Source organism: Rhineura floridana, chromosome 11 (genome assembly GCF_030035675.1).
Source record: "Rhineura floridana isolate rRhiFlo1 chromosome 11, rRhiFlo1.hap2, whole genome shotgun sequence".
Classification (NCBI taxonomy): Eukaryota; Metazoa; Chordata; class Lepidosauria; order Squamata; family Rhineuridae; genus Rhineura; species Rhineura floridana.
Genome location: NC_084490.1, coordinates 46211863 through 46238119, shown reverse-complemented (window position 1 = coordinate 46238119; position 26257 = coordinate 46211863). Strand labels below are relative to the sequence as shown.

General features: G+C 42.5%; 1 protein-coding gene across 4 annotated transcripts in view; it reads right to left on the bottom strand.

The window, feature by feature from the left end:
* Positions 1-26257, bottom strand: part of ARHGAP23 (Rho GTPase activating protein 23) — a 221296-nt gene that overhangs the window by 65716 nt on the left and 129323 nt on the right. For all 4 annotated transcript variants that reach the window (XM_061588157.1, XM_061588156.1, XM_061588155.1 and 1 more), the window contains exons 3-6: positions 18241-18265; positions 13682-13774; positions 12799-12877; positions 7695-7749 (exon numbers count right to left, since the gene is read on the bottom strand). In XM_061588157.1, the coding sequence (XP_061444141.1) occupies positions 7695-7749; positions 12799-12877; positions 13682-13774; positions 18241-18265 (252 nt within the window). The remainder of the gene's footprint in view (positions 1-7694; positions 7750-12798; positions 12878-13681; positions 13775-18240; positions 18266-26257) is intronic.

The window sequence follows — 26257 nt, the reverse complement described above, 5'->3', positions numbered from 1 at the left end:
GTGGAGAAAAAGAGAAAAAATGGCTCAGGATTGGACCGGAAGCAGAGTTATCCATACAGGCAAGTTAGCTGCAAAATATAAGGAGCTGATCTTTAAATCTGCCCTACAAAACAGAGAAATGAGTATCTGTGGCTGTGTACACTAGAATTATCTGCTAGGGGTTAGCAACTGATAGTGTCTTGGCCAATTCCCCCCCCCCCCCCAAATGTGCTGCCTTCCTCCTCAGATGCAAACCTAGCAACATGGAGGGAGCAGTGGCTATAAAGACAGAAACTGCAGGCAGGTGGGTCTGAAAGGTAGAAGTTTGACTAATCACCCTCCAGCCCATTCTCAAAACACCTTCTAGCAAAATCAGATGCTGATCCAAATCACATGTACACAGAAGCACACACTCCAGAGCTCTGTAGCAAAAGATCGGGCATGTTTCAAAAAGAAAAAAGGTGATATTCATCCCTCTGTAATTATCTGCACTCCCTTCTATCAACAGTCCACAGCCCGCCCTCAGCTGAGGCCTTTGGTGAGCTTTTCTCTCCTTGGTAAGCATCACTGCTCTTTGGCTCCCTGGCTTTCACCCCCACTTCCCAAACTACTCTGCATCATTATCCTCCATGCCAAAATAGAACCTTGCCAGTTTCTAGATCCTGTGTGAAATATTCCCCCTGCCCCCATCCAAAGCTAAAATAAAATACTACTTTCACTTCATTTACAGCAGTGAAGGGGGAGCTGCGGCCCTTCCAGATGTTGTTGGCCTACAGCTCCCATCATCTCTGACCACTGTCCAAGCTGATTTGGGTGGTTGAGAGTTGGTCCAACATCTGGAGGGCCACAGCTCCCCCACCCGTCTTACAGCACCTTGGCAAGGTCCCAGACAGACAATGGCTGGTAGCAAGGCAGCTTTCAGCCCATACAATTATTTATACATAGGATGTATTTGTATAGGTGTATATATCAGGCAAGCCTTTCTTTGCCCCTCTCCCCATAACAAATGTGGTTTTTCAAAGGGTTGAACTGTACATTCCCTCAGCAAATGCATGCCCTCAAACTCTTGTTTGCTGAGGTAACACAAAGGAAGGGATGGGCATCTGACTGGTAAGGGGGGAACAAGCTGACCTCTGACCCATGATTAATGCCACCCACCACTGCCTACCCACCTTTTCCATTGGGTGGGCTTATGAACAGGCAGCAGTAACAACAGGAAGGAGAAACTGCCATATGTGCTGTAGTTCTCTGGGTGAGCAAGTGGCCAATGGAACCAAGGAGTGTGGCTTACCAGAGGGAAGGGTGGCCACCAGAGGTCTTTTGCCCAGAGCCCTCCAAAAGTTGGAGCTGAGCCTGCTGGAAATTAACTTCTACAGATGTTAGAGAGATTTTAGGAAAGAATATTTACAATTCAGATGTACAAGACTTTACATTTTTCTTTTTCTCAACCACACCACGATACAAACTTGCCTCTAACATTAAAGCAAAGCTCACTCCTCCTGGATCATCAGATTTCCCTATGGTTGGAGTTTAACAAAAGTTGGGAAATAAATATTGGAGAATTGTCAGAAAAGAAACAACAGCATTGGTAGAAGTTGAACTACTGAAAGAAATGGATGCTGCATGTTTTCTTATGTACTCCCTGCAGCCTCACACCAGAAGAGAAGGTAGAGATGGAAACTGAATTTGCTATGTCTTCCAGGGGGCAGGGGTGGAAAACTTGAGAAGTTTGGAGATCTTCTGACTCATGCCCACATCTGAAGCATTGCAAGCTGGGATATAATCCCAGGATGCAATGTGTGCGCAAAAGAAAAACAAGCTGCTCCTCAATGAGTGAGGCTCTGCCAGAGTTAAACAGAGATGGGTTGGAAGGATAAAGATACGGTTTCCATTTCTCCCCTCCACAATTTCGAACATATATGGGTGCCCGTTGCCTCACACACACACCTCAAACGTGATTAAGATCTTTGCTAAGACGTGTTCACTAGGATCTACACCCGGACACCAAGCTAATGACCAAAAGGTTCACAGCTGTCCCGGCCCAGTCCTTCCGTCACACTGGAATCCTGCCCCTGTTAGAAGAAACCACATTTCTGGCCAAGGACTCGCCAAGATCCAAAAAAGGAGCTATGTCTGAAACAAAGCCTCAGCTTAAAGGGGTAGCAAGAGCCTCAAACCAGCCGATCAAAAGAACAAATGAAAATAACAGAAGACAAAAAGAACAGTAGCTTATATATCAGGCATATTTTTTGTCTGTTGCTTGAGAACAGCTTCCCTGATGTTAATAAAGCTCAACCCCCATCTCCTGCCTCCCCCCAAATTTCAGGCACTGGGACAAATAAACTAACATAAATTTAGAATCCCATTCTAGACTCTGTACAGGGATGACATGCCACCCTCTTGCCACTTCGGTATGAATTGGACATTTTTGCCTGTCAAGGAAAAATCACCCCATTTCAGACCAATATCTAGAAAAAAAATACCACAATGTTTATTTTCAATAGTGATGGAATGAACACAACATAAAATTACTACCTTTGCTTCCTTTGCTGCTCTGTTTATAGTCCTATATATTTGTTGTTCTCTCTCTCTCTCCCCTCTTCAAAAAGGCCAGTTCTCCCTTCCCCTGGGAATCTCTGACGTCCAAACTAATATTTCCTCTCTTTCTCAATCTTTCCTTTTAAGTTTTGCTTTTTTTAAAAAGAGAGAAAGAAAACTGGGGGACGTCCTAATGTGGGAGGGATATAGAAAGCTGAAAATTCCTTTCCGTGCATCCTGTCAAGAGTCACTCTGTAACTCAGGGCTCTCCCATTGGCTGGCCAAGCCGGCTTTCGCACCACAGGAATGCTGACACACCCCTGTGAGGCACCAGGGCAGGGGAAAACCCACACAAAGGTTCCTTTGCTGTATGAGATGTGAAAAAGCAAATGCAACTTTGGGTGACCGCTTCCTTACACCTTGACTGAAGGTAACTGCCTCTGTGTCTATGACCCTTTATGCTGAACTTCATAGAGAAATGCTCAACATAATTCCTAAATTGCCCTGGGACAACTCTGGATGTCATCAACAGCATAAAACATTCAGGTTCCTACATCAGCATTGCCTCCCTGTTGTCTTTCCAGTACAATTCAAAGTGTTGTGAGTCTGTAACGCCCTTTATGGCTTGGACCTTGCATACTTTAGGCCAAGGATGTTCAATTTACAGCTGGCAAGCTGTGTCAATATTCACTCTCTCTCTCTTTTACACACACACACACACACACACACACACACACATACAAAGTGGTTCTTCAAAATTTTAATCAAAGTATGGAGAAAATTTTGCTCACACTTGTAATAAAAAGTGGAAGGACTTTTAAAAAACATTGTGAGAAGAAAATATTCCATACTCTAAGTTAACACAGACTCTTGGGGTTTTGTGTGTCATGTCCCAGGCTCAACCAAGCATTTGCATGTGGTGCCCGATAAAATTCTTACTGTGCTCAGTGGCACAGACATCACTTTATAGCAGGAATGGAGAACCTGTGGCCCTCCAAATATTGCTGAATTACAGTTCCTATAATCCCCAATGATTAGCCATGTAGTCTGGGACTCATGGGATTTGAAGTCCAATAGCATTTGGAGGGCCACAGGTTCCCCATCCTTGTTTAGAAGCTTGATCACCTGATAAGGGATTGGGTTGTGTCTCCAACATCCTAGGAATACTATCTGGAGAAGACAGTGCTCACTAGGGATGGGACCCATTGGCCAGTGCAGTTTGCAAGCATTCTGTTGACCTAATAGACTGAGTTTGCTCTGTATCTGCTAGCCACTGCTTTTACTGACCCCTGGGTTTTTTTCCCCTTGAAAAAAAATATCAGTTTTAATATCAATATTTTAATATCAATATTTTAAAATATATTGATATTTGTTGTTGTTGTTATGTGCCTCCAAGTCGACTGCGACTTATGGCGACCCTATGAATCAGCGACCTCCAAGAGCATCTGTCACGAACCACCCTGTGAAATTTATATAGTTATTTTTAAATGAAATATTAATATTTTGAAGGAAATATAAATATTCCCTTTAAAAATATTGATAGTTTGAAGGAAGTATCATTTTTTTAAAGGAAATGTCAATGAATTATCATTCTTACAATCAAACTTTCAGAAGCAGATTTTTTTAAAAAAACAAGTCCAAAACTTCCTTTTGTTTAGGCTGGATTTTAGAGGAGGTGACTGGGGAGGGGAGCTTATGGAATTATGGGATAATTTTGTTACTGAAGTTTATGTTTATATGCCACATTTTAATTGGCAAGGCATATTTGCCATCTTATCAAATTAAACCACAACTATCATTAGAAGCTAAAATGATGAAACTGAGGTTATCATATAATGCTGGGAAAAACAGAAAAGAGTAGAAAAAGAGGAAGACCAAACAAGAGATGGATTGATTCCATAAAGGAAGCCACAGACCTAAACTTACAAGAGCTGAACAGGGTGGTTCACGACAGATGCTGTAGGAGGTCGCTGATTCATAGGGTCGCCATAAGTCGTAGTCGACTTGAGGTCACATAACAACAACAATCTCTCAACAACCCTGAAAGGGAGGGTCCTTACTGTTCCCATTTTATGGATGTGGGATTAAGGTTGTGGCTTTGGGCTCGCTGAGCAAGATACCTCTCACTTGGCCTCTGTTGCTACACCTGTGATATGGGAGTAACAGTGACTCACTGCACAGGATTATTGCAATGGCAAACTCAATACAGAGCGAGACACTCTCTCAGATAGAAGGTATTATGTAAATGGCACAGTGTAGCATATCTTGCATGCTTCTACAACTGTACCCCAGAAGTATGCAGAGTTGCACTGAGGGAAGAATGAATCACCCCTGAAATCTTTGCTCTTATTTTGAAAGGGGGAGAGGAAGCAAGTCTAGCACTTGACATTGTGAAGACAGGCGTCTAAGTGTGTGCATGTGCTCTCACTCTCCTACTACATATAGTGGAGACCAAAGAGTATCATCTTAATTGGGTCTTAATCTGTGTGGGATCCTGAAGTAGATGAGGATAAGCAGTGTCAAAAAACATACACACACATACACACACCCCACAGAAACACAAATGTTTATTGATGATGATGGATAAACAGGTGGATTTATGCATAATCACCATTGTTTTAAAAACCAAAGAAGCAAAAAGTTTTTGATAATTGGGAAAGTATGGCAGATCATTGGGGGGCATTTGCCCAAACAAGCAGGAAGGAAGTACACTGCATAAAGGTAAGCACCTGCTGAATGATGCACTATTTTTTATGATGGGAGGGAGAAAAGCACCACCCCAAAATGAATCAGGACAGAGAATGGGGTGGGGCAGAGACAACATAAACTATTGTGTTGAGAGCCAGTGTGGTGTGGTGGTTAGAGTATTGTACTGGAACCTGGGAGAACGGAGTTCAAATCCCCACTCAGCCATGAAGCTCGTTGGGTGACCCTGGGCCAGTAACTGGGCTGGTTCACGTATGAGCCAAGATCCACATTACAAATGCTGCTTTTTCCATCGCAACTGATTTTGACAGCTCACATACTTCTGCCCTCGCTATGAATAAATTGGCTGTTTTTCTTTTTAGCATTCACACGTGTGTGTATTTACTGCTATCAGCATTTCCTTGTTGCCGCGCCCACACATTAGCATGTTAACTGCAGAGGCGGGAAAGGGGCGGTGTTTCCCTAAACGAAGGGAGAAATAGGCGCTTGAAAGAAAGGGAATCTACAGCTGCCCCCCTTCCCTGCGGTGCAGGCTTTCTCTTGTCCCCCCTACTCCCACCCATGGATGTTAGGCTGCCCCTGCACGAGATTGGTGTGCCTTTGGCACCACGGGACAAGCCTCAGCATGTGTTCTGCAAAACATAAAAAAACCCCAAACTATTATTTTTAGAGAGACATTAAAAGCAACTACTAAAGGAAGCATTGACCGTTTAATATTATCACTCTCCGTGAGTGGAGCAGATGCTAGGATGAGACGCCAAGATGAGACGCCAAGGCAGCTACCCTTTCCCCTGCACTTTTGGGCACTTATAAATTACCCCAGCAGCGCCTTCGCCAGCCTCCTCTCGCCGTGGCTGCACACGCTCCAAGCCTGGGTGTAGCTCCAGCGAGCGGCGCATAGCAGCTTGCGGACACCCCCCCCCCCACAGCTCAAGCGAGAGAGCCAGCCAAGGCTGAAGGGGAGTCTCCCTCTCTGGCGGCGGGCCGAGCAAGAGTTCTCCAGGAAGAAATTTCCTGAGCTCCAGCTCTTCCCTGCTACCCTCGGGGAATTGTTGGTGTCGGGGATGGGGGGGGAAACCCGCTCACATCACATGCAGAGAGCTTTCACAGATATTCTAGGGTGAATAATTTGGATGAATGTGATTTTGTTTAAAGGAGCGGGAGAGGAAATCTATTGGGGGGGAAGCGGGAGAAAGGAAGGCAAGAGCGACCGGAAATTGCTTTGTCAACGGCAGGAAACAAAATGATGCCCAGAGACAGTTAAAGGGGCGGAGAAAAGGGAGGATCTAATGGCAAAGAAACTGCGCAGCCAAAAAAAGGCACTTGTAATACACGTTAGAAGCACACCGAAGCAGGTGCAGATTTAAAAAGCAATTTTGGGGTTTTGTCGCATCGATTTAATCTGGAGTTAAAGGCAAAAGCAGCTGAATGTAATCGCATTGGCAAAAACTTCACACAAATGGTCCAAATTAAAAGGATCTGCAAAAAGCCTCAGATCCAGATTATACCGGCATCTGATTAGGTACTATCTCACAGACCTCATACCTCACAGGATTGTTCTAAAGATAAAATCAGAAGGCGGACAACCATGTTTGTATGTCACCTTGAGATCCTTGAAGGAAAAGTGGCGTATAAATGTAATAACTACTATTACAAATACAAGCTTATCTGCTGTAAACCTATTCTCAGGGACCAAACGTTGGTAGATACACCTAATTAAACCATAATATATTTTTTTCTTTAAAGAAAAGTCAGCTTCAGAAAGAAGCCATTCAGAGCAGAAAATCCACCGGGAAAGGGGATGCTTTACCTTCCTCTATGCACAACTTTTCTACTCCAATCACCTCTCCCCTACTGTTGTCCTCCCCAATTATATTTCAAATGGTAAGCATGTGTTCAAATCCCCATTGGAGGGTGGAGAAGCAATGATCTCTGCCATGCCCCCTCTATGAGCTTCCGCAGGGACTTGAAGACCTGGCTCTTCAGGCAGACTTTGGGGTGGGTTAGGTTTTATTATTATTGTTGAGATTTTTAATGTTTTAATGTATTTGTATGTTTTTATTCTGTACGTCGCCCAGAGTGGCTGGACAGCCAGCCAGATGGGCGACTAATAAATTTAATAAATAAATAAATAAATAAATGAAGAGAGAGAGAGAGAGAGAGAGAGAGAGAGAGAGAGAGAGAGAGAGAAGGCCAATTATGAGTAGAGAAGTGGTAGGCATGGGAAAGGGGTTAAGATCCCCTCCTCCTGCAGTTCTCTGCTCTAAATTGCCCTCTCCCTATGAATATATTCCTTTAAAAATAGTGACCATTGGGATTTCATGATACATGTATGTCAGTGATCTTTAGTTAGGCCCTCAAAAAATGCTGTGCTCCTTAATCAACATGGGAACATTTCAGTTAAGTCTAATCTGCTCTCAAGATCTGCAGCTCAGCAAAACCACCAGGACATCATCCAGCAAAACACTCACCAGCTGTAGAATATCCTCATCTTTGGGCATGATGGAGAGTTCCAAAGCATCTTCACTGCAATGGAGAGAAGGGATTTTGCAAAAGATAAAACAGGTTAGGGATGAACAAGAACTCTCTGTCTCACTATACTGTTTCAGAACCACCCACCCACCTCTCTTATAGTATCCCCACATGCACACACTCATATTTCCTTTCCCAAAACCAGTACACGAGCTCCAGTTATGAGATACTGTCATACAGAACACTAAGCATGGTTTCTCCCAAAGAATCCTGGGAACTTTAATTTGTTAAGGGTACTGGGAATTATCTCAGGAAGTCTAACAATTATCCATAAAGGCAAATAAACTACAAGTAGACTATTCTCAGGAAGTCTAACAATTAAAACCAAGAAAATCAACAGAACAAAACAATTAAATTTAAAATAGCAGAAATTGTAAAACACAAGCATCACAGCAGAATTAAAACCAAAGCAGCAGATTAAAACCAATTTCAGCCAAAGTTTAAAAAAGGGGGCTGAGAAAAGCAAAAGGTCTTTGGTGCCAAAGGGACAGTACCAGGCAAGTCTCCCTGGGGGCAGCATCCCACACGTGGCGGTGCAGGTGGGGGGGAAAGACCATAGCTTAGAAGGCCCTCTCAGTGGTTGCTACCTCCCTGACTTCGGAAAGGAAAAGCACACAGAAGGGTCTCCAATGATAGTTTTAATGCACAGGGAGGTAAATGTAAAAGGTCTTTTAGACACTAGAACCTGAGCTGTGTCTGCTTGGGGAACCTGTGGCCCTTCAAATGATTGCATAGGAGTAAATACCACTGAACTCAGTAAGCATGCAAATGATCAGACCTGCCTTTCCCCTCCTTCCCCTCTCCTCTCCCTTCCTCCTCCCCTACCCTCTTCCTCCTCCCCTGCCCACTCCAGCCCTCCCTCCCCCCGGTCAGTTTTACCTATCCTAAGCATGATTGCAGGAGAGTAAATCCCACTGAACTCAATAAGCATGCAAATGATCAATCCATTCTCAACAAACTTGCACAGGATCCCATTTCTTACCTCTCGGTTTAAAAAGCAGATAAATTCATTAATAGGCAAAAAAACTTGCAGTTTAAGAATGTACCTATAGCCCACAGATATTTCTATCAAACTTTAAAAAGCATGAAAATTGGGCAGCTATAGTGAATGCACCAGGGGAGCAGGAGACCTGACCTTCTCTCTGAGATATTGGACTGCCCTACAAATTTGTCAAAATTCAAACACAATTTGGGATAGTCTTTCACAGTCCAATCCACTTCCTGTGTAGCTTGGAAGAATTTGGTAACATGTGCCTCTGAGCATATGGTGAGTGGTGGCAACACCTGCAACTAGCCAAAATTATAGAAAGAAGACATGTGCTGTGCTGATCTTGTTTTAGCAGGGAGGAAGCAACATTATTAAGACAGTTGATATAGTTCAGATATATGTCACTTTAAATATGTCTGATTTACTTTGCAATTTTAGTGAAGTTTCCTATAGGAAATCATTTTCTTTTGTTTCTATATCTGTGAATATGTGAAGTACAGCAACACTTTGCAAAATTTACACTAAGAAAACTCCAAAAATAATTGTGGAATAATGGCACTGACTATTCTGCAGAATAGTCTCCAGTGGACATCAGGAGTGTCTCAGTTTGCACAAGATAAAACAGTGGGAGGTGAAATATATTCTAGCAAAATTCTAGGTGTGCTCTATGTTTTTAATTGACCATGACACCTTGCCTTAAATGAAGTGGTTTAAACATAGCAGGCTGAAAACATGCATCCTCTTTTTTCCAGCAACTAGAGTCATTGCTGAAGTAGCCACATATTGTAATCAGTCTGATTTTACATCAAACTACAGTTTCAGATTCAACTGTTAATGCACCCAAAATAGAAATAGAACATAACCTCCAATTTGAAACACAAAAGGCTGTCTTCACCACCATATGACATCGAGCAATAAAAAGGCTTTGAAATTAATAAAAATAAATTTGACACAGATTTCTAGGATGAATAATAAGGGAAATAAAATTTTCTAGATTAGATTCTCTGTAGAAACATTAGTAACACAGGAAAGAAGCACAGTAAGAACATCATCAACAAACATACAAAAATATAATTCTCCATCTTTGGAGATGGCAGGTGTTGCCACCACTCACCATATGCTCAGAGGCACATGTTACCAAATTCTTCCAAGGTACACAGCAAGTGGATTGGACTGTGAAAGACCAACCCAAATTGTGTTTGCATTTTGACCAATTTGTAGGGCAGTACAATAACTCAAGAGATGTGGTCAGGTCTCCTGCTCCTCTGGTGCATTCACTATAGCTGCCCAATTTCCATGCTTTTTAAAGTTTGATAGTAATATCTGTGGACTATAGGTATGTTCTTAAACCGCAAGGTTTTTTGCCTATTAGTGAATAGCTACTTAATCAATCTGATGCACTGGCAAGAATGCCTCTTTCCCCTTAACCACTGAAGCCTGGCTATACTGATCCTTGTTTCTCTCATCCTAATCTTTGTTCTCCCACTCTCCTCCATTTATTCATTTATTGTGGTGTAGTAGTTAAGGTGCTGGACTACGACCTGGGAGACCAGGATTCGATTCCCCACATAGCCATGAAGCTCACTGAGTGACCTTGGGCCAGTCACTGCCTCTCAGCCTCATGAAAACCCTATTCATAGGGTCGCCATAAGTCGGAATTGACTTGAAGGCAGCACATACAGATGGAAGAAGTCACAATTCCTTTATCTCAGAGATGGGGAAAAATAATAATTCCAAATTTCAGGAGTCAGCTCTAGATTTCGTGGCAAGCAGACTTTAAGGAATTTTCCAGCTCTGCTTCTCCCCCACCCCCATTAACTCCCAGCCAAGTGGTAAAAGGGCCTGGAGCCAGAACATGAGGGAAGTAATCCTTACCAAACTTTTTTTCATAAGCCTTACAAATCGTCTGATGGCCAACATTTACAATTGCTTTCTGCAGCTTATCTGGAAAGTTTGTCCTCTCTCTGTTTTCCTCTGGCTAGGTTAGCTTTTTCCACACGCCTTTGATGCTTCTGGGCCAAGCATTTTATATATATAGTTCCTAGCTGGATTGATTTCGTTCTCCACGTTCCCCATTCGCTATATTTAGGTCCCCTGCTCAGGTCAGTTTTGCCTCCCCACGTCCCATACGCAATTCTGGCTAATTAAATATGGAGCCCAATGTCACATTTCAAAACAAGGTAAGGCAGTGTCTCTTATTAGGTCATCCCCCCCCTTTGGTTCAAGAACAAACAAAGTTTTAAGTGCTGAATGTAGGGCTTCTCCTGGTCAAGGGTACAGATGCATTTTCATAAGATCCTGGGGGTGGGGTCGGGGATGGGAATTCCTGAACTCATCATTAGACACAGTTCACTTGACACACCTGAGGGATCAGAATCTACAAATTATGAGAAGGGAAATATACATTGTAAGAAGAATGGAACTTGCATCCCCCCTCACAGTACCATCACCACACTGCATTATCCTGCCATCACGAGCAGTCAATGATGTTGAGCAGAAGTGAGGGGAGACAGGGAGGAAGAGGGTAAAAAATTATAACAGGGATGCCATTTTCAGCAGCAGCCCTGTGATGCTCCAAAGGTGTAGTTCTGGTTCAAGAACATTCCAGGCAAAAAGCTCCAGAGTAGGGCTGTTATGAACATCACTGATAATTTAAAGAATGCCTAAAATTTTCTATGCACTTCACAGAGAGGTTTAAAAAAAGCCCTCAAGACATTCCTTACCACAGGCTTATATGACACAAATGGAAAAAAGGAACAAGGAGGAAAGCAAGGAAATTAAGTCACCAAGTTTTCTAAAATGAGCTTACAGAGGCCAGCTAAAATGACCACCAACGTTCTGGGAGCCAAAATGGCAGTTGGTCTCAGTTGCCCCAATGAAGTGCACTCTCCTGTCTGTCCTCTTCCTCAGATGCAGCCTGATGGAAATGGCTGCTGACAGAAAGGGTTCTGGGAGAGGAGGACTGAAATGGTAGTTTGTCCCAGAAGACCCAATGAAACAGGCTCATATGGTTAACATCAGACAAGCAATGTCCCTGTGAACAAGCCAGTTGCAGTGCCAGGGGATATAAAACAGCTGCCGCCAGCCTGATGATCAGCATGAGCTGAGTTCAGGTGGAGACAGCAGACAATGCTGCAAACATGGCAAATGGATTATAAAGAGGTACGCCTGGCGCCTACACTTTTATCTTTTCGGCGCCAGGTAAAGACCTTTTTATGCTCCCAGGCATTTTAATTTTCTTAACCATTTTAATCTTTTAATCCGTATTTTTTATTTTTGTCGTATTGTGTTTTTGTAGTGTTTTTTGTTGTTTGTTTGTATATGTTTTTATGATTTTTATTATGATATATTGTATTTTATCTTGTTTGTTCACCGCCCTGAGAGCTATTCTGCTAAGGGCGGTATATAAATTGAAATAATAAATAAAATAAATAATAAATAAATAAAGAGCACTACAGGATGGAGCACTGAAAAGATGTGGTTGGGAGGAGTACTTGGGCAAGACATCCAGGGCACAGACACTGGCCCATTTTAAAACTGAGCAAGGGGGAGACTCGTGCTTTTGTCTTGGGGGTGGGGAGGCACTATTAAGTCATCTCAGCAACCACCAGAACTTACACAGAACTCTTCCAAAGAATAAAACACCACCCCGGAATTATATGTAAGATCATAAGAAGAGCCCTCTTGGGTCAGACCAGAGGCTCATCTAGTCTAGCCTTCTGTTCTCACAGTGGCCAAACCAGATGCTTATGGGAAGCTTGCAAGCAGGACCTGAACACAACAGTACTCTCCCACTTGTGATTCCTAGAAACTGGTATTCAGAGGCAAACAGCCTCTGATAGTGGAGGCAGAGCAATGCCACTGTACTAGTATTGAAGAGTAAGGTATAAACGTGTAAAATAAATAATGCAGGGAGAATGTCTCATTTCAGCCTTCTCTTCTGCCAAAACAACAACAAACCTGAAACTTTCAAAAAAGAGATGAAAAAGAGGCAGCTCTAAAGGTTGTGTTCCTTGAAATGCCTATAAGGGCCAAGATGGTGGTGAAGGACTCACCAGTTCTGTATTAGGCCGATGACCTGTGAGTAGGTTTTCCCAATGATGCTTTCGCCATTTACTTTGACAAGACGGTCTCCTGCAGAAGATGATAGGAAACAACACAAAAATTAACACAAGGCAAACAATTCGGGATTTATTTTGCTTTCTTATGTCTTACCCTTTATCAAAAGAAAAGGTGTGTTTTTAAAAAGGAAGAATATCTAAAATATATCAGGGGTATTTTCATTGATCATATATACAAGACTATGCATTGTTCTATCCAAAAATATTTTTAAAAGCTCTTCACTAAAGTAACTTGAACCAAGAAAAGCTGAATTTTGCAACCAGAGTAAATTATGAAACAATATACAGCAGGGTGTCCTATATATTTGTAACCACCCATTCACAAAGAATGAGAACACAAAATGTGTAAGGCCCGGCAGGAACTGGGGACAGGGGGCTCCCACTCCACCCCAAGCTTTCAGCATGGAGTGGGACATCCTGAAGGGGGCTTTGAAGCACGTTCAGCTGAACACACTTAGAAGCCTCTTTGTGATCAGGAACCCTGACAAGGCAGGGTTCCCAACTGGAGGGAGGCTTCTAGGCATATTCAGCCAAAACACGCTTAGAAGGCCCCTCTTCAGACCTTGCCACTCAACTGAGAAAGCTTGGGGTGGAGGTGGCACACCCCCAGGCCCTACACACTTTGTGCTTTCAGGTTGAATGGGCCACACAAAACGATCAACATTGGTTTTACTAGCACCAACAAATGGCTCAGACATGAGAAAGCTGATTGGATCAGTCAGTAACTGGCCAGTCAATGAGAATAGTTCTCTGGGTACTCCTACAGACATCATTAGGGGAGCAACTTAAGTTAGGAGAAAGACCTCCCTTTTCTCACCTGTCCGGAGGCCAGCCTGGTGTGCCGGCCCATCTTCCTTCACACTTTTCACAAAGATGGTGTCCATGGGCTCCAGACGGTTCCGGGAGGGGCCTTAAGGGTGAACAGAAAGAGAGGTAGTGCTGTTGGTATTATTATTTATTAAATTTCGATGGCCAACAATTAATAAAATTCTCTTGGCAGCTTACAAAAGAAAAACAATTACATTCAACCGCAATAATTAAAACAACAAAAACAGCTCAGCTTAAAACTACACTAAAAGAGTTGAGAAGTTTATTTAAAACCACGTTAAAGCAACAAAGGCCTAGGGTTTGTTTATATCATGTGTTTAGAAAGGCCTGGCTGAATAAAAATATATTTGCTTGGTGCCAAAGAAGGCCATAAAAGGCTCCAGGTGAGCCTCTCTAGGGAGGCTATTCCATAACTGGGGTGCCACCATTGAGAAGGCCCTCTCCTTTGTAGTCACCCACCCCACTTCACTTGACAGTGGCAACTGAAGCAAGATCTCTGAAGATGATCTTAAGGTTCGAACAGGTATCTGCAGGAGGAGGTCCTAAGCCATTTAGGACTCTATAGACAATAACCAGCACTTTAAATACAAAATACTAGGAGTCTTGACGGGTCTCATACTTATTTCCGTGGTCTTTTGTGATACAGCCATACAGGATAGTGGGAGTGGAATCATGACCACAAGTCCCAAATGGTTTGGGAGGTTGATCATGAGACTAACTGGTCAAAGTGCTTAGGCCCAACCTTCCCTGAAAAACAGCCATAGCATGACACAATCCAAAGAATGCACAGTTGTACACCCCCATGACTACTAGCAGCCCTCAGAGCTAGTTAGACTGCAACTCCCAGTGCCTGCCCTTAAGGGTGACTGAGTGTAGCTCCCAGAAAAGCTAACAAAAGTTTTCTATCAAGGATAAAAAGCAGTGATGCGTTCCAACGGCATCAGATCTGCTCAGCTCAAAATACTGCCTCAAGGTATTCTGTCCTTCAAACAGAAAAGGAAGCAGAAAGTAGCATTCTTTACCACAGCTTAACTTGCTTGCAAACTATGCCCACTTCCAGTTATCTTGGAAGAACTCATGGAACTGCCCTTCAAACTCCAGTACCGAGAGCTCCCACCCACTCTCTCAAGAGACAAGCATAGTTAAAGTTGCAAGTAGTGGAAGCTGGTCTATTTAGACAAATGGGGCATTGTCCCACCAATTACAGTCTGCCCTCAGCCAGCCCCTGCCTGCTTGCCTTATTTATATCCCATTCAGGGATTGGTACTGGCTCTCAGCTTCCTCCTCCTTACTCAGTGTCATCCTTGTAGAACTCAGCAGGGAGCTAAATGGAGGCAACTAGAATTCATTGGCTCTGGCAGTTATTGGTCTGGCTCCCACCTACTGTTGGTCTCCTTGACTTCTGCTCTACCAGCCTCCACTGGTTGCAAGCCAGAATGGACTAAGGCAGTCTTTACCAACCTTGTGCCCTTCAGATGTGTTGGACTACAACTCCCATCAGCCCCAGCCAGAACTGAAGAAGGAGGCATGCCTACAAGTATTTGGGTCTCAGGATGTTTAGTGCTTTAAAGGCAAGCACCAGAACCTTAAATCGGGCCCAGAGGCAAAGAGGTGGCCAGAGTTATTCTTTAAGAATTGGTGTAATACAGCTCCCCACCCACACCACAAGTACCAGATGGTTCAAGAGATTGACCGTGAGACTAACTGGCCAAAGATCTTAGGCCCAACCTTCTCTGAAAAACAGCCATAGTGTGACACAATCCACAGGGTGCACAGTTGTACACCTCCATTACTACATGACAGAGTTTTTGGAAACCAATTCTGAACTAATTGAAGCATCTGAGTTATCTTCAAGGGCAGCCCCTTTTATAACACCTTACAATAGTCCAACCAAGGAGTTATGCCAACCAAGAACAGCATGAACATTGTAACTAAGCTATCTATACCCGTAGCTGTCATATCATACATGACTTCCTCTGAATTACTTCAAACTCACAGTTTCATTGGGATCGGAGTGGGGGCAGAAGATTCCAGGAGGACTTGAGAGGCAGTACTGCAATGCACCACACATGTTTCACTGCAAGGTTCTACTTTGCAGAGACACAACAGATTTGTAAGATGTAGAGGCAACCCTACAATGGAGCAAATTAAGGTAGCCAACTCAGGAAGTACATTTGGGTGGCATTAGAGAGAGAATAGAAGACAGAAAGATCTGACTCTACACAATCCACCAGGATGTTCTCCTCACAAAGTCCCACTAATCTTAGCTTCCACAGGGTCTGATGGGAGCTTAACAACATCTAGAAGGCCACAGGTGCTGTACACAATGAAATAAAGGCCATCACTGTTTATTCTAGCGGGCATGCTTCACTTTTTCAGTGTTTATTCCAGTGGGCATACCTCACTTCTGTCCCATTCACATATGACCTACACACAGGAGTACACTCATTTCCCCATAACTAGAAACATCAAGTTCAATGAAAGTCTTATGAGACAGTCCCAGAAGGCTCTCATATACTTTTTAAAAGTCTCAATTCTTTACAAACCAGAGAGCTAAACAAAGCCTGAAGTAAGACACACTCCAACTTCCTAATTCCATTTGAAAGTCATCTTTTGGACGGAACAGCCATGACACAACACTAGTCCTTTCTCTGGAATTGCCATTCTTTATGCACTCACTTTTTACAAACCATTCATACAATGTCATTTTTAGCCTACTGTTTTCAAAGTAATCATCCCAAGTCTTTTGAGACGTGCCTTATAGCAATTGTTTTACTGTGATAAAACTCAGTTGCAGCAACAGACTGTTGAAGATGGACAGGCAAAGTTTTATTAAGGTTTTCAGGGCACCTGTGTATTTAAAAGAAATATTTTACCTTTGATCTTCAGCCCATTCTATTCCTATGGATCCAGGCTGGGGAATAAGTGATAAACAGACTCCCAAAATTATCGCAATGTCTGTTTCTCTGCCGTGCAACAGGAATGGAGAACCTATGGCCCTCCAGATGTTGGACTCCAAACTCCCATCAATCCCAGCCAACATGGCTAATGGTCAGGGATGTTAAGAGTCCAGCAACAACTGGAGGGCCACACGTTCTTCATCTTTGCCACAGGGGACTTATTTATTTCGTCTCTCTCCTTCGTCTTTTCTTTTCTTTTAATGACTAAATAGTACTGTTTATAGTTACTTCGAGGAAGTGTGAACGAAAGTACAATGAACAGAGAAATATAAAACCACTGTTCTAATTCTGCTTCCAGCTAAGTGTGGAAAATCAGTGTTTCAGTTGTGCTAAAAGGGTTCTAATGTGCAGGTAGTCACAGAGAGCGAGATTCATTCTATCCCTGTATTTCTATAGCCTAAATGGCCACATTCCATTAGAAATAGGAAGCGCCATTCAAACAGCACTGAAAATAGTACTCCTTGAAGGTCGTTCCCTCTCTATGATAAAGCAATCCTGCTAGATCAGACCAATGGCCCACCTAGTCCAGCATCCTGTGCTCACAGTGGCCAACCAGATGCCCATGGAAAGCCCACAAACAGGACATGAACACAATAGCCTTTTCCCATTTATGATTCCCAGCAACTGGTATTCGTAGCATACTGCCTCTGTTACTTGAGTTAGTTCATAGCCACTATTACTAACAGCCCCTTATCCTCCATAAATTTGCCTAATCTCCTTTCAAAGCTGTTCAAGTTGGTGGCCATCATTACATCTTGTGGTAGGGAATTCCACAGTTTAATTATATGCTGTGTGAAGAAGTACTTCCTTTTGTCTTTCCTGAATCTTCTAACATTTAACTTTATTGTGTTATAGTATTATGAGAGAGGGATAGATACTTGGTAAACAGAGATACCTCTGAACTTCAGAGTATGCATTCCCCTTTGGAAAAAAGCCCATATCTTCTTACGCCTCAACTGTTTGTTCATGTTACTGGAGCAGAACCATCCCTATGTCCTCTCACATTATTTCTCTATCAGAGAGGAGATAGCTACTTCCTCTCTAGGCAGCAACTGTCCACAGAATGTAAGGAATTATGAGAAAAGACGTGCATACAGAAAACTCTGGGTAACCTCCCACACACAAAATTCACCATGCTCAATCCTCTTATTTTGGGGACAAACTGGGAGTATATTCCTGTTTATACAGTGTACGAGTGCTGCCCTTTTGAATAATCCCTGAAGGACTGTTTGATTTGTTCATGTGAACACAGATGCACAACCTTTTTTGTAAAGCAAGGATGGGCGCAGAAGACTAATTCACTGACAAGTCATGAACCAATTTCCAGTGGACAGCCTAACCCCTAAGATTGCTGGGATTCTTGCAAAGAAGTCTGAACTAGGTAGACTGATCTACTCTAGCAAGGTATTTCTTAATGTTCTTAAACAAGAATGCTCATTTAGGATCACAACACAGATTTAGCTCACGTTAAAATATCATGAGTATGCATTTTTACATTATCAAGTTAAAACACATCAGATTCAGATTCATACACACAAAAGATTGAATCCCACTCCTGAAGCTCAGAAAAAGAAACATAGCTACATACCTGTTCTGTTTCCATTTTCTTCCTCCTGCAACAGAGAGAACAGAGAAAATTTGACCATGACTTGATTCCTTCTCAACATACATACATGCATAGTAAAAAAAGGGCAGGTAGACAGGGCTGTTCAACACTTTTGCCACTGGCCATTTTTCATCCTAAAAATTGCTGGAACCACTTTTTTCCCCTGTGGAGGAAAATAGATGGGGGCTTACATATTTTACTCTGCATGGGGATGGGGGGGCACTTTAAGTGGTGATTCTGAGGTAAAATGTTGGCAGGGAGCATCCCTTCCAAAAAAACTGCCAACCCACTCTTGGTTGCAGCCTCCAGTGGCTGGTTCTTGTTCTTTAAAAATGCTAGGGGAAGTTCCATGGCCTGCAGCATAACGTATTGTTTAGCTCTTACTTGGAAATACTGATAAAAAGGCATACAGGCGTGCCTCTTATTGTCTATTAATTCTCCGTAAGATTTTACAATATCACCCCTCATAAATTCATATACTTGTCTATCTAATGCTTCTCCTCCAGGTCAAAATTTCCTAAAAGCCAACCTAAATAGAAAATTACCATCCTTAGTTACTGATGCCAATGGAGATATGTGCCTGGCATTATCTTTAACTTGTCCCATACTTCTAGGAAAAGTGATCACAATAAAATCGCTGTATGCATAATAGTTGGGCCTCTGATTTTTTTTTTTACTCCATGCTAGTGAGAGAGTGTATAAAAATACAGAGCTCATCTTTATCCTCCTTTAACAACTCAGTCAAAATCTGTTTTTCTCCTCTACATGGTAAGTCAAAACACTTTTTCAGGTATTGTACCAGATAAATTCCATAAAAATAATTTAGGGGAATATTCACTTTAACTGCATTTCTCCCACATAGGAAAGGCATATTCAAACCTACCCATGCAATGATAATTTATTATATCTTCTTACTAAATGCATAAAAGTGGTTTTTGAGTAAGTAATCACTATCTTTTCTTAAATCAGGGATGGGGAACTTGTGGCCCTTCAGGTATTGCTGGACTGCAACCCATTATCTTGACCATTTGCCATGCTGACAGGGGCTGAGGTGAGTTGGAGTATATCATCATCTAAGGTCACAGGTTCCCCACACCTGTCATAAATACACAGCTTGATATTGAACTGGACTCTCAAACCATTTTAACCAACTAAAGAGTTACCAATACTCATAAGATTCTTTCTTGATGTTTATCCCAATTGCTTCTGTTACATGTACGTTGATTTTACAAAAAGAAATCTGAAATCATCATACAGCTTTACAAGTTTGTCAGTTTTGTCTTCAGTGTTACATAATCTAATAAGGTAAACCTAATTACTTCTGAGTAGACAACCCTAGGGATTGCTCTGTTCAGAGCCTGTACTTCCTCCTGCTTTATTTCAATGTTCAGATTCATTTTACCTTCTGCAATCAGATGGAGAATACTGAATTTGTTTTAAAAGTCCTCAGGGTATTACCAGTCTCTGGATGCTGCGACACGAAAGAGTCCATGTTAAATTTAAAATTCTTTTGCAATTCCTTTGGACATCCCTGCTAAGCTGTTACTTTTCTCTTTTTAACTGGAGGCAACATGTCTTTACTGTTAAGCCATTTTATATGCCAAAAGATTCCCTGGACTCTCTAACTTGAAAATGTTACAGTATTGTTTAGTACATTATTCTGTATTTTAAGTGTGTCTGCAGGATCAGATTTTTTTTATATCTTTTATAATTTTTGCAATAGTATCAAACATGGTGATTGGTGGCCATTGGGACTAATAGGACGGAAGGCAAGGAGACCAACAGTAGGTGGAGCCAATGACAGGCAGGCCAATGACAGGCAGAGCCACCTGACTGGTTGTACATAAGAAAGCAGGCAGGTGGGAGCTGGCTGAAGGCACACTTATAGTGGTGGGGCGGTGCCCCATTCGCCCTAGTGGACCAACCACCACTGGTATCAAACTGATTCCTTTGGGGTTTTCTAAAAGCTTTTCTATGTCCCCTCCAAAATCACACAGAGATCTTCCAGGAGTACAGAAGGCTGAAGAATGCGCTGCAACTCATGGAGGGCTGTACAGACAAGGAATATGATGGGCATGAAGGTGCAGGCCTCGCCGGCATCATCATGCAAGGAAAATGAATGCCCAAATAGAGCTACCATATCTTAGAAAATGTCTAAGATTTTATTTAATGTCCATGATTTAAAAACATATATTCTACTAACAACACTGCAAAAAGTGTTCAGCAAAATATTTCACTTTCAATATCAGTACAGATATAAGTGATGATACAGTTCTCTGATTAAAGTTGGAGTTCCCAAGAACAGATCCATAATCTCAAATTGTTGGTTTATGGATTGAAGAAATACAGGAAAGAGATGTTGAAAGGGGAATATCATTTTTTAAAAAAATAAAACACCCCGCGAACTGATTATAAACAGCAACAACAGAGTAAAAGATATTTTGAGAGGGATTAACTACTCTTGCCTGATTTTGCAGAAGGTGAGATTATACTGGAGAATGATATGCGTGCAGTTATGGATGGAAATATTTATCTTTTCCAATACATATTTATGAAGTTCATGTATCATAGAAATATTTGTTCCCTCCCTGGAGATAGACAGAATATACACACAGTTTTTCACTGGTTAACAATTAATATTTATAAGTTCATTATAAATGAATATTTATAAGAACATAAAAACAGCCTGCTGGATCAGGCCAATGGTCCATCTAATCCAGCATCCTGTTCTCACAATGGCCAACCAGATGCCCTATGGGAAGCCCACAAACAGGACCTGAGCGCAACAGCACTCTCTCCTGCGGTTTCCAGCAACTGGTATTCAGAAGCATGCTACCTCCAACCATGAAGGCACAGCATTGCTATCATGGCTAGTAGCCATTGATAGCTTTATCCTCCATGTATTTGTCTAATCTTCTTTTAAAGCCATCCAAATTAGTAGCCATTACTGTCTCCTGTTGGAGTGAATGCCATAGTTTAACTCTGCACTGTGTGAAAAAGTACTTTATTTTGTCTGTCCTGAATCTTCCAGCATTCACCTTCATTGGATGCCCACAAGTTCTACTGTTATGAGAGAGGAAGAAAAACTTTTCTCTCTCCACTTTCTCCATGACATGCATAATTTTATACACTTCTGTCTTGTCACCTCTTACTCACATTTTCTCTAAACTAAAAAGCTCCAAATGCTGCAACCTTTCCTCTTAGGGGAGTTGCTCCATCCCCTTGATAATTTTGGTTGCTCTTTAAACAATTTGTGTTTATTGTGATACATTTCATTATTTTACATTTTATTGCCATTTTGTTTTGAAAACTCGTAACTTAAAAAAAAATACTTAAAGAGAAAAAGATGAGCAAGAGGATAAACGCAAAAAATAAATTAGGCTTAATCTTATGTACTCTCAGGCTGACTATACACTTTCTTCATCCTTAACCAACCTATCTGAAAAAGTCATTTCTAATTTTTCAGTCAGTGAAATGCTTCAGTTCATTGACTGTGACCTGGTTATTTTTTCTAAGTGTGGCCACCCGACAGCTTTTGACGTAGCTGCTAAGGTACTGATTTGCTCCACTGATTTGTATGGGATGCTGCCTTCTAGTCAGATCATTGACTCATCTAGCTCAGTATTGTCTATACAAGTGGCCGGGAACCTGTGGCCCTCCAGATGATGTTGGACTCCACATCCCATTAGTTGAAGTCACCATGGCCAAAGGTCAGGGATGTCGGGAGCTGTAGCTCAACAACATCTGAAGCCATAGGTTCCACAACACTGGTCTACACGGAGAGGCAGCCACTCCCCAGGGTTTCAGATCTTTCTCAGCCCTACAAGGGCCCTACAAGCACTGAACCGTGGACCTTTGAGATGCAACGTATGTGCTCTATCACTGAGCAACAGCCCTTCACTATATTACTAGGCTGTGGCCTTACCTACAGTTAAAAGCTATTTAGGACTATTATTCTACATACAATTCACAGGTGCCTGTATGATTACGGTGCCTCATTCCATGTCAGGCCACTGGTCCATCTTACCCCAGTACTGTCCACTCTTGACTGGACAGTAGCTTTCCTAGAACTCAGGCCAGATTATTTTAAGCTCTGCTGCTTGAAAGCCCGTAAACTGGAGTTGCAAAGGATGGAATCTCAGACTTTCTGCATATAAAGCATGTTCTAAGCTATGGCCTCTCTGCTCAAGATTTTCATACAACAAAGGTCACAACCCAGCCAAAGTTAAGCACTTTCAAGCCACATTGGTTAGGCAACCTTCTCCCATGTAAATCAAATAGCTTCCAGTGGATTTCAATTGAAGTTTAACCCCTTTCCCCACTATTTTGAATCATAACTAGCCTGGCAAGATTCCCATGTTAACAGGTCTTTGTCCTGTTACTTCAAAACAGAGCACCATCCCATAAATATCCCACCTCCAAGTATTTCCTGCTATCTTCTATCCCATATGCAAACTTTGGCCAACTTTGCGTTTTAGATAATATCAGTTAGGCTAAGCATAAAATTACATATAATGCGAAGCAGCCCTAAAATAAAATAGCCAGCCACTGAAAACACATGCCATGTCTGAACCACAAACACTTCCTGTTGGGGGTGGGGTGAGGGTGCAAATCTGCCTCTCCTTGAACTCCCCCCCCCGCCACCAAACATCAGCATGAAGAGCTTTTTAAAAAAGAGTCATGGCTACAAGCAACTTATCCATTTGCATGGTTTAATTTTGAAGGTAGAACTAGTCCTTTCTGGGCACAGGGTTCAGATTGCTATGGTCATGCAGAGGTCTGGGTAAGAATTCAACTTGCAAGAAAGCAGGTCTCTGAACCAAGCTGTAAAGTACTCCACAAATGAATGTAAGATCAGTGAAGAAACAGGAGGGTCCTTTCCAGCTGTCCCTCAAACAGGATTCTACAAGGCAAAGCAGGCCTGCCCTCTCCAACCTTTTGACTTGGATACGTCCCTGATGATGTGTCACGGCTGTTACAGGAGGAAACAGCAATCCACCTCCCATTCCTGCAGCATTCAGGACAAAAGGACACAGGCCAGGTGGGAAGATCCACCCCTTTACTGCCAATCCTTGCACTGTTCCTTCTGTACTGAACCACTAAGTGCCCTGAATTTTTTGAGGGCACCCACAGGCTGGGGAATTTTTAAAACAAACAAACAAACAAACAAAAATTGCTCCTAGCTGGAAATATCATGACAACCTGTCTACATATTTTGAGCATTTATACCCCACACTCATTTTTAGAACTTATAACCCAATTTTCCTTTAACCAAGGTAGGCCACAAAAACTGCATTCCTAGAACTGATTAAGTTACAACATGTTGTGAAGATAAAGGGTTGAATCCAGACTTAGTTAGCTGAACTTATGTTCCATTGACGTCAATGGAACATAAGTCATGGTTAACTAAGTTCGCTGAACTTAGCCTTGATCCAACCTCGTGTCAAACCCGTAATATATAAATAAAAGCAGCAAAAAGCAACAAACAGCAATAACATGCAATACAACTTACAATAAAACTTAATAAAAGAAGCTAAACCCATCAACAGTCAACATCCTATCTAAATAAAGAAGAATTAAGCTCTGGCAGGCCTCCTTGGGGTGGGATTAACAAGATTGCATAACAGGCTGCAATCCAAACACCCAATCCACCAGGCTGAAGGGGATATGGATAAGGCGCAGGTGTGTTTCCTTCCAGTCCTGCCCAGCTCTGCTGGTCTCCACCAGTAGGGGATCTCCACCGGTGTACAGCCCCTCAAGACACCTGTCCACTAGAATCTGTAATGGCTAGATCCTGAGCCAGCTCTGCTGCCTTCACATGAGTGCGACAAGTCCCATACAGGCCTCGTAACTGTGCCAGCCTGGGAGTTGGTGTAGCGAAGAGGCATTTTTTCCCTCGCCCTGCTTTTCCGAATAACCTTCCAACCCTGGCCAGCACAAGCAGCAGGGCTGCAGATACAGCAATGGCTATGCCACTCTGTTATTTATTTGTTTATTAAATTTATATACCATTCTTTGTCATGAGACCCCAGGGTACTTTACAACATAGGAAAAAACATTCTATGCCAGTGCTTAACATAATATTCTATACCATACCAAAATTCAAGCAATTATAATAAGAAATACATAATAAAATACAAAATCTCAGATACAGCTGTAAAACATTATATAATACAACAACCACCTAAGAAATAAGGGAAGGGAAAATCAGGCCCCATCACAGCCGCTCAGTGTTTTGGATTGCTCTGCCCCAGTGCTATCCCCTGTGAATGTTTACTGAGAAGCAAATCCCACCAGGCTCCATGAGGCTTATTCAGAAAATGCACGCAGAAATGCAGCCACAGTTTCTTTGGCAACCCTTTCCCTTTTTATCAGCAAGGAAGGATCTCTTGGGCCAGGAGGAAGTTAGAGTTGGTGCATACATACTGGAGGGAATCATAAGGTGTATGCCATGAGCCAAGGCTCCCGAGTAACTCCTAGCAACACCACCTTCAGCTGAGACAAAATCTGGCACTTACTGGATGCTCCAGTAGCAACACACCATCTCCAGAATAAAAAATGCCACCACCTTCCATCCTCTATAAAGGTAGAAGAGAAGGCAGCCAATGAATGAGCAATTTCCACTTGTACACATGCCAGACTGGGTAAGGCAGAAGAGGGGAAGCCCCACTACTACAAACACCAGTATATCTAAAAGATCATATCACCTCTTATATGCCCAACTCTTTGGTTTTTATCCCAGTCTGTACCAATGTTATTTATTTATTATTATATTTATATGCCACCTTTCCTCTAAAGAGCTCACAGTGGCATACAATCATTATTCTCCCTTTCCAGATTTTATCCTCACAGCAACCCTGTGTGGTAGGTTAGGCTGAGAGACAGTGACTGACCCAGTGAGCTTCATGGCCGAGAGGGGATTTGAACCTTGATCTCTCAGGTCACAGTCTGACACTCTAATCATTATACCACACTGTCTCTCTTTGACTTGAAATTGTTTTTATATGTGTTTTTAATGTCAAATTGTTTTGGGATGTTTTATGGGAAGTGATTCATAAATGAATTAAATGAACACACACACAAATATAAGACACAAACACACTTTCTAGGTTTATTTGAGAGAAATGACTGTCTGGGGAAGGCAAAATACCGCTCATTGGCAAACATAAGAATAATAGTGCAGGAGTATTTTTAACAATAATTCCTCATGCACTATGGCCCTTGGTGGCTCCCTCCCCAGTGCTGATCAGAAGCCACCCCCAAGCACCCGCTACCATTTGGGCTACCCAACAGTAGCGCTGCTGCAGCCTCCAGCCTCGCTTTCCCTGTTGCTCTCTTGCAACTGGGCTTACCCAGTGGCAATAATGCTGTAAAGACTCCCAGCCCAATATGCTGCTGCTGTGGCTGCTACTGAATAAGCCTGCTTGTGGGGGCAAGTGGAAGGGGGGCAAGGCTGATGGCGGCAATAGCATCACCACTGGGTGGGCTCAAGTGGTGGCAGGTGCTGGAAGGGGGGCAGACAAAGTGTAAGCCCTGGTGGATCCTCCCAGGGATGCATGGGGGGCATGCAAAGTGCTGGAAGCCAATGCCAGGTCTGGGAACTGAAATGTGCACTTCTATTGCCATTTTTAAAAATTATTATTATTATTACTACTGCTACTACTCAAACTGGGCAGATGCCAATCCATGCAAGTCAGCTACTTTTGTGAAAGGAGTGTTCAGAGGGATAAGCCAAATTAAATCAGTAAAACGAAACCCCTCTGTTTTGTTTGCTCTGTCAAACCTTACACACAGACACACACAGAGGGCAGGGAGGAAAGTAGAGAGGATTGTATGATGCAACAGTACCAGTTACATCAATCACTATAATATATTTGGATATAGGGGAAAAAACTCTCCTCTGCCTATTATAGAGAAGGTAGAGGTTAAGGCCCCACAATGCATTCCCAGGCAGGATGGAACTCAGCCTCCTTCTCCCTCCTGACTCAGAAGAGCCAAA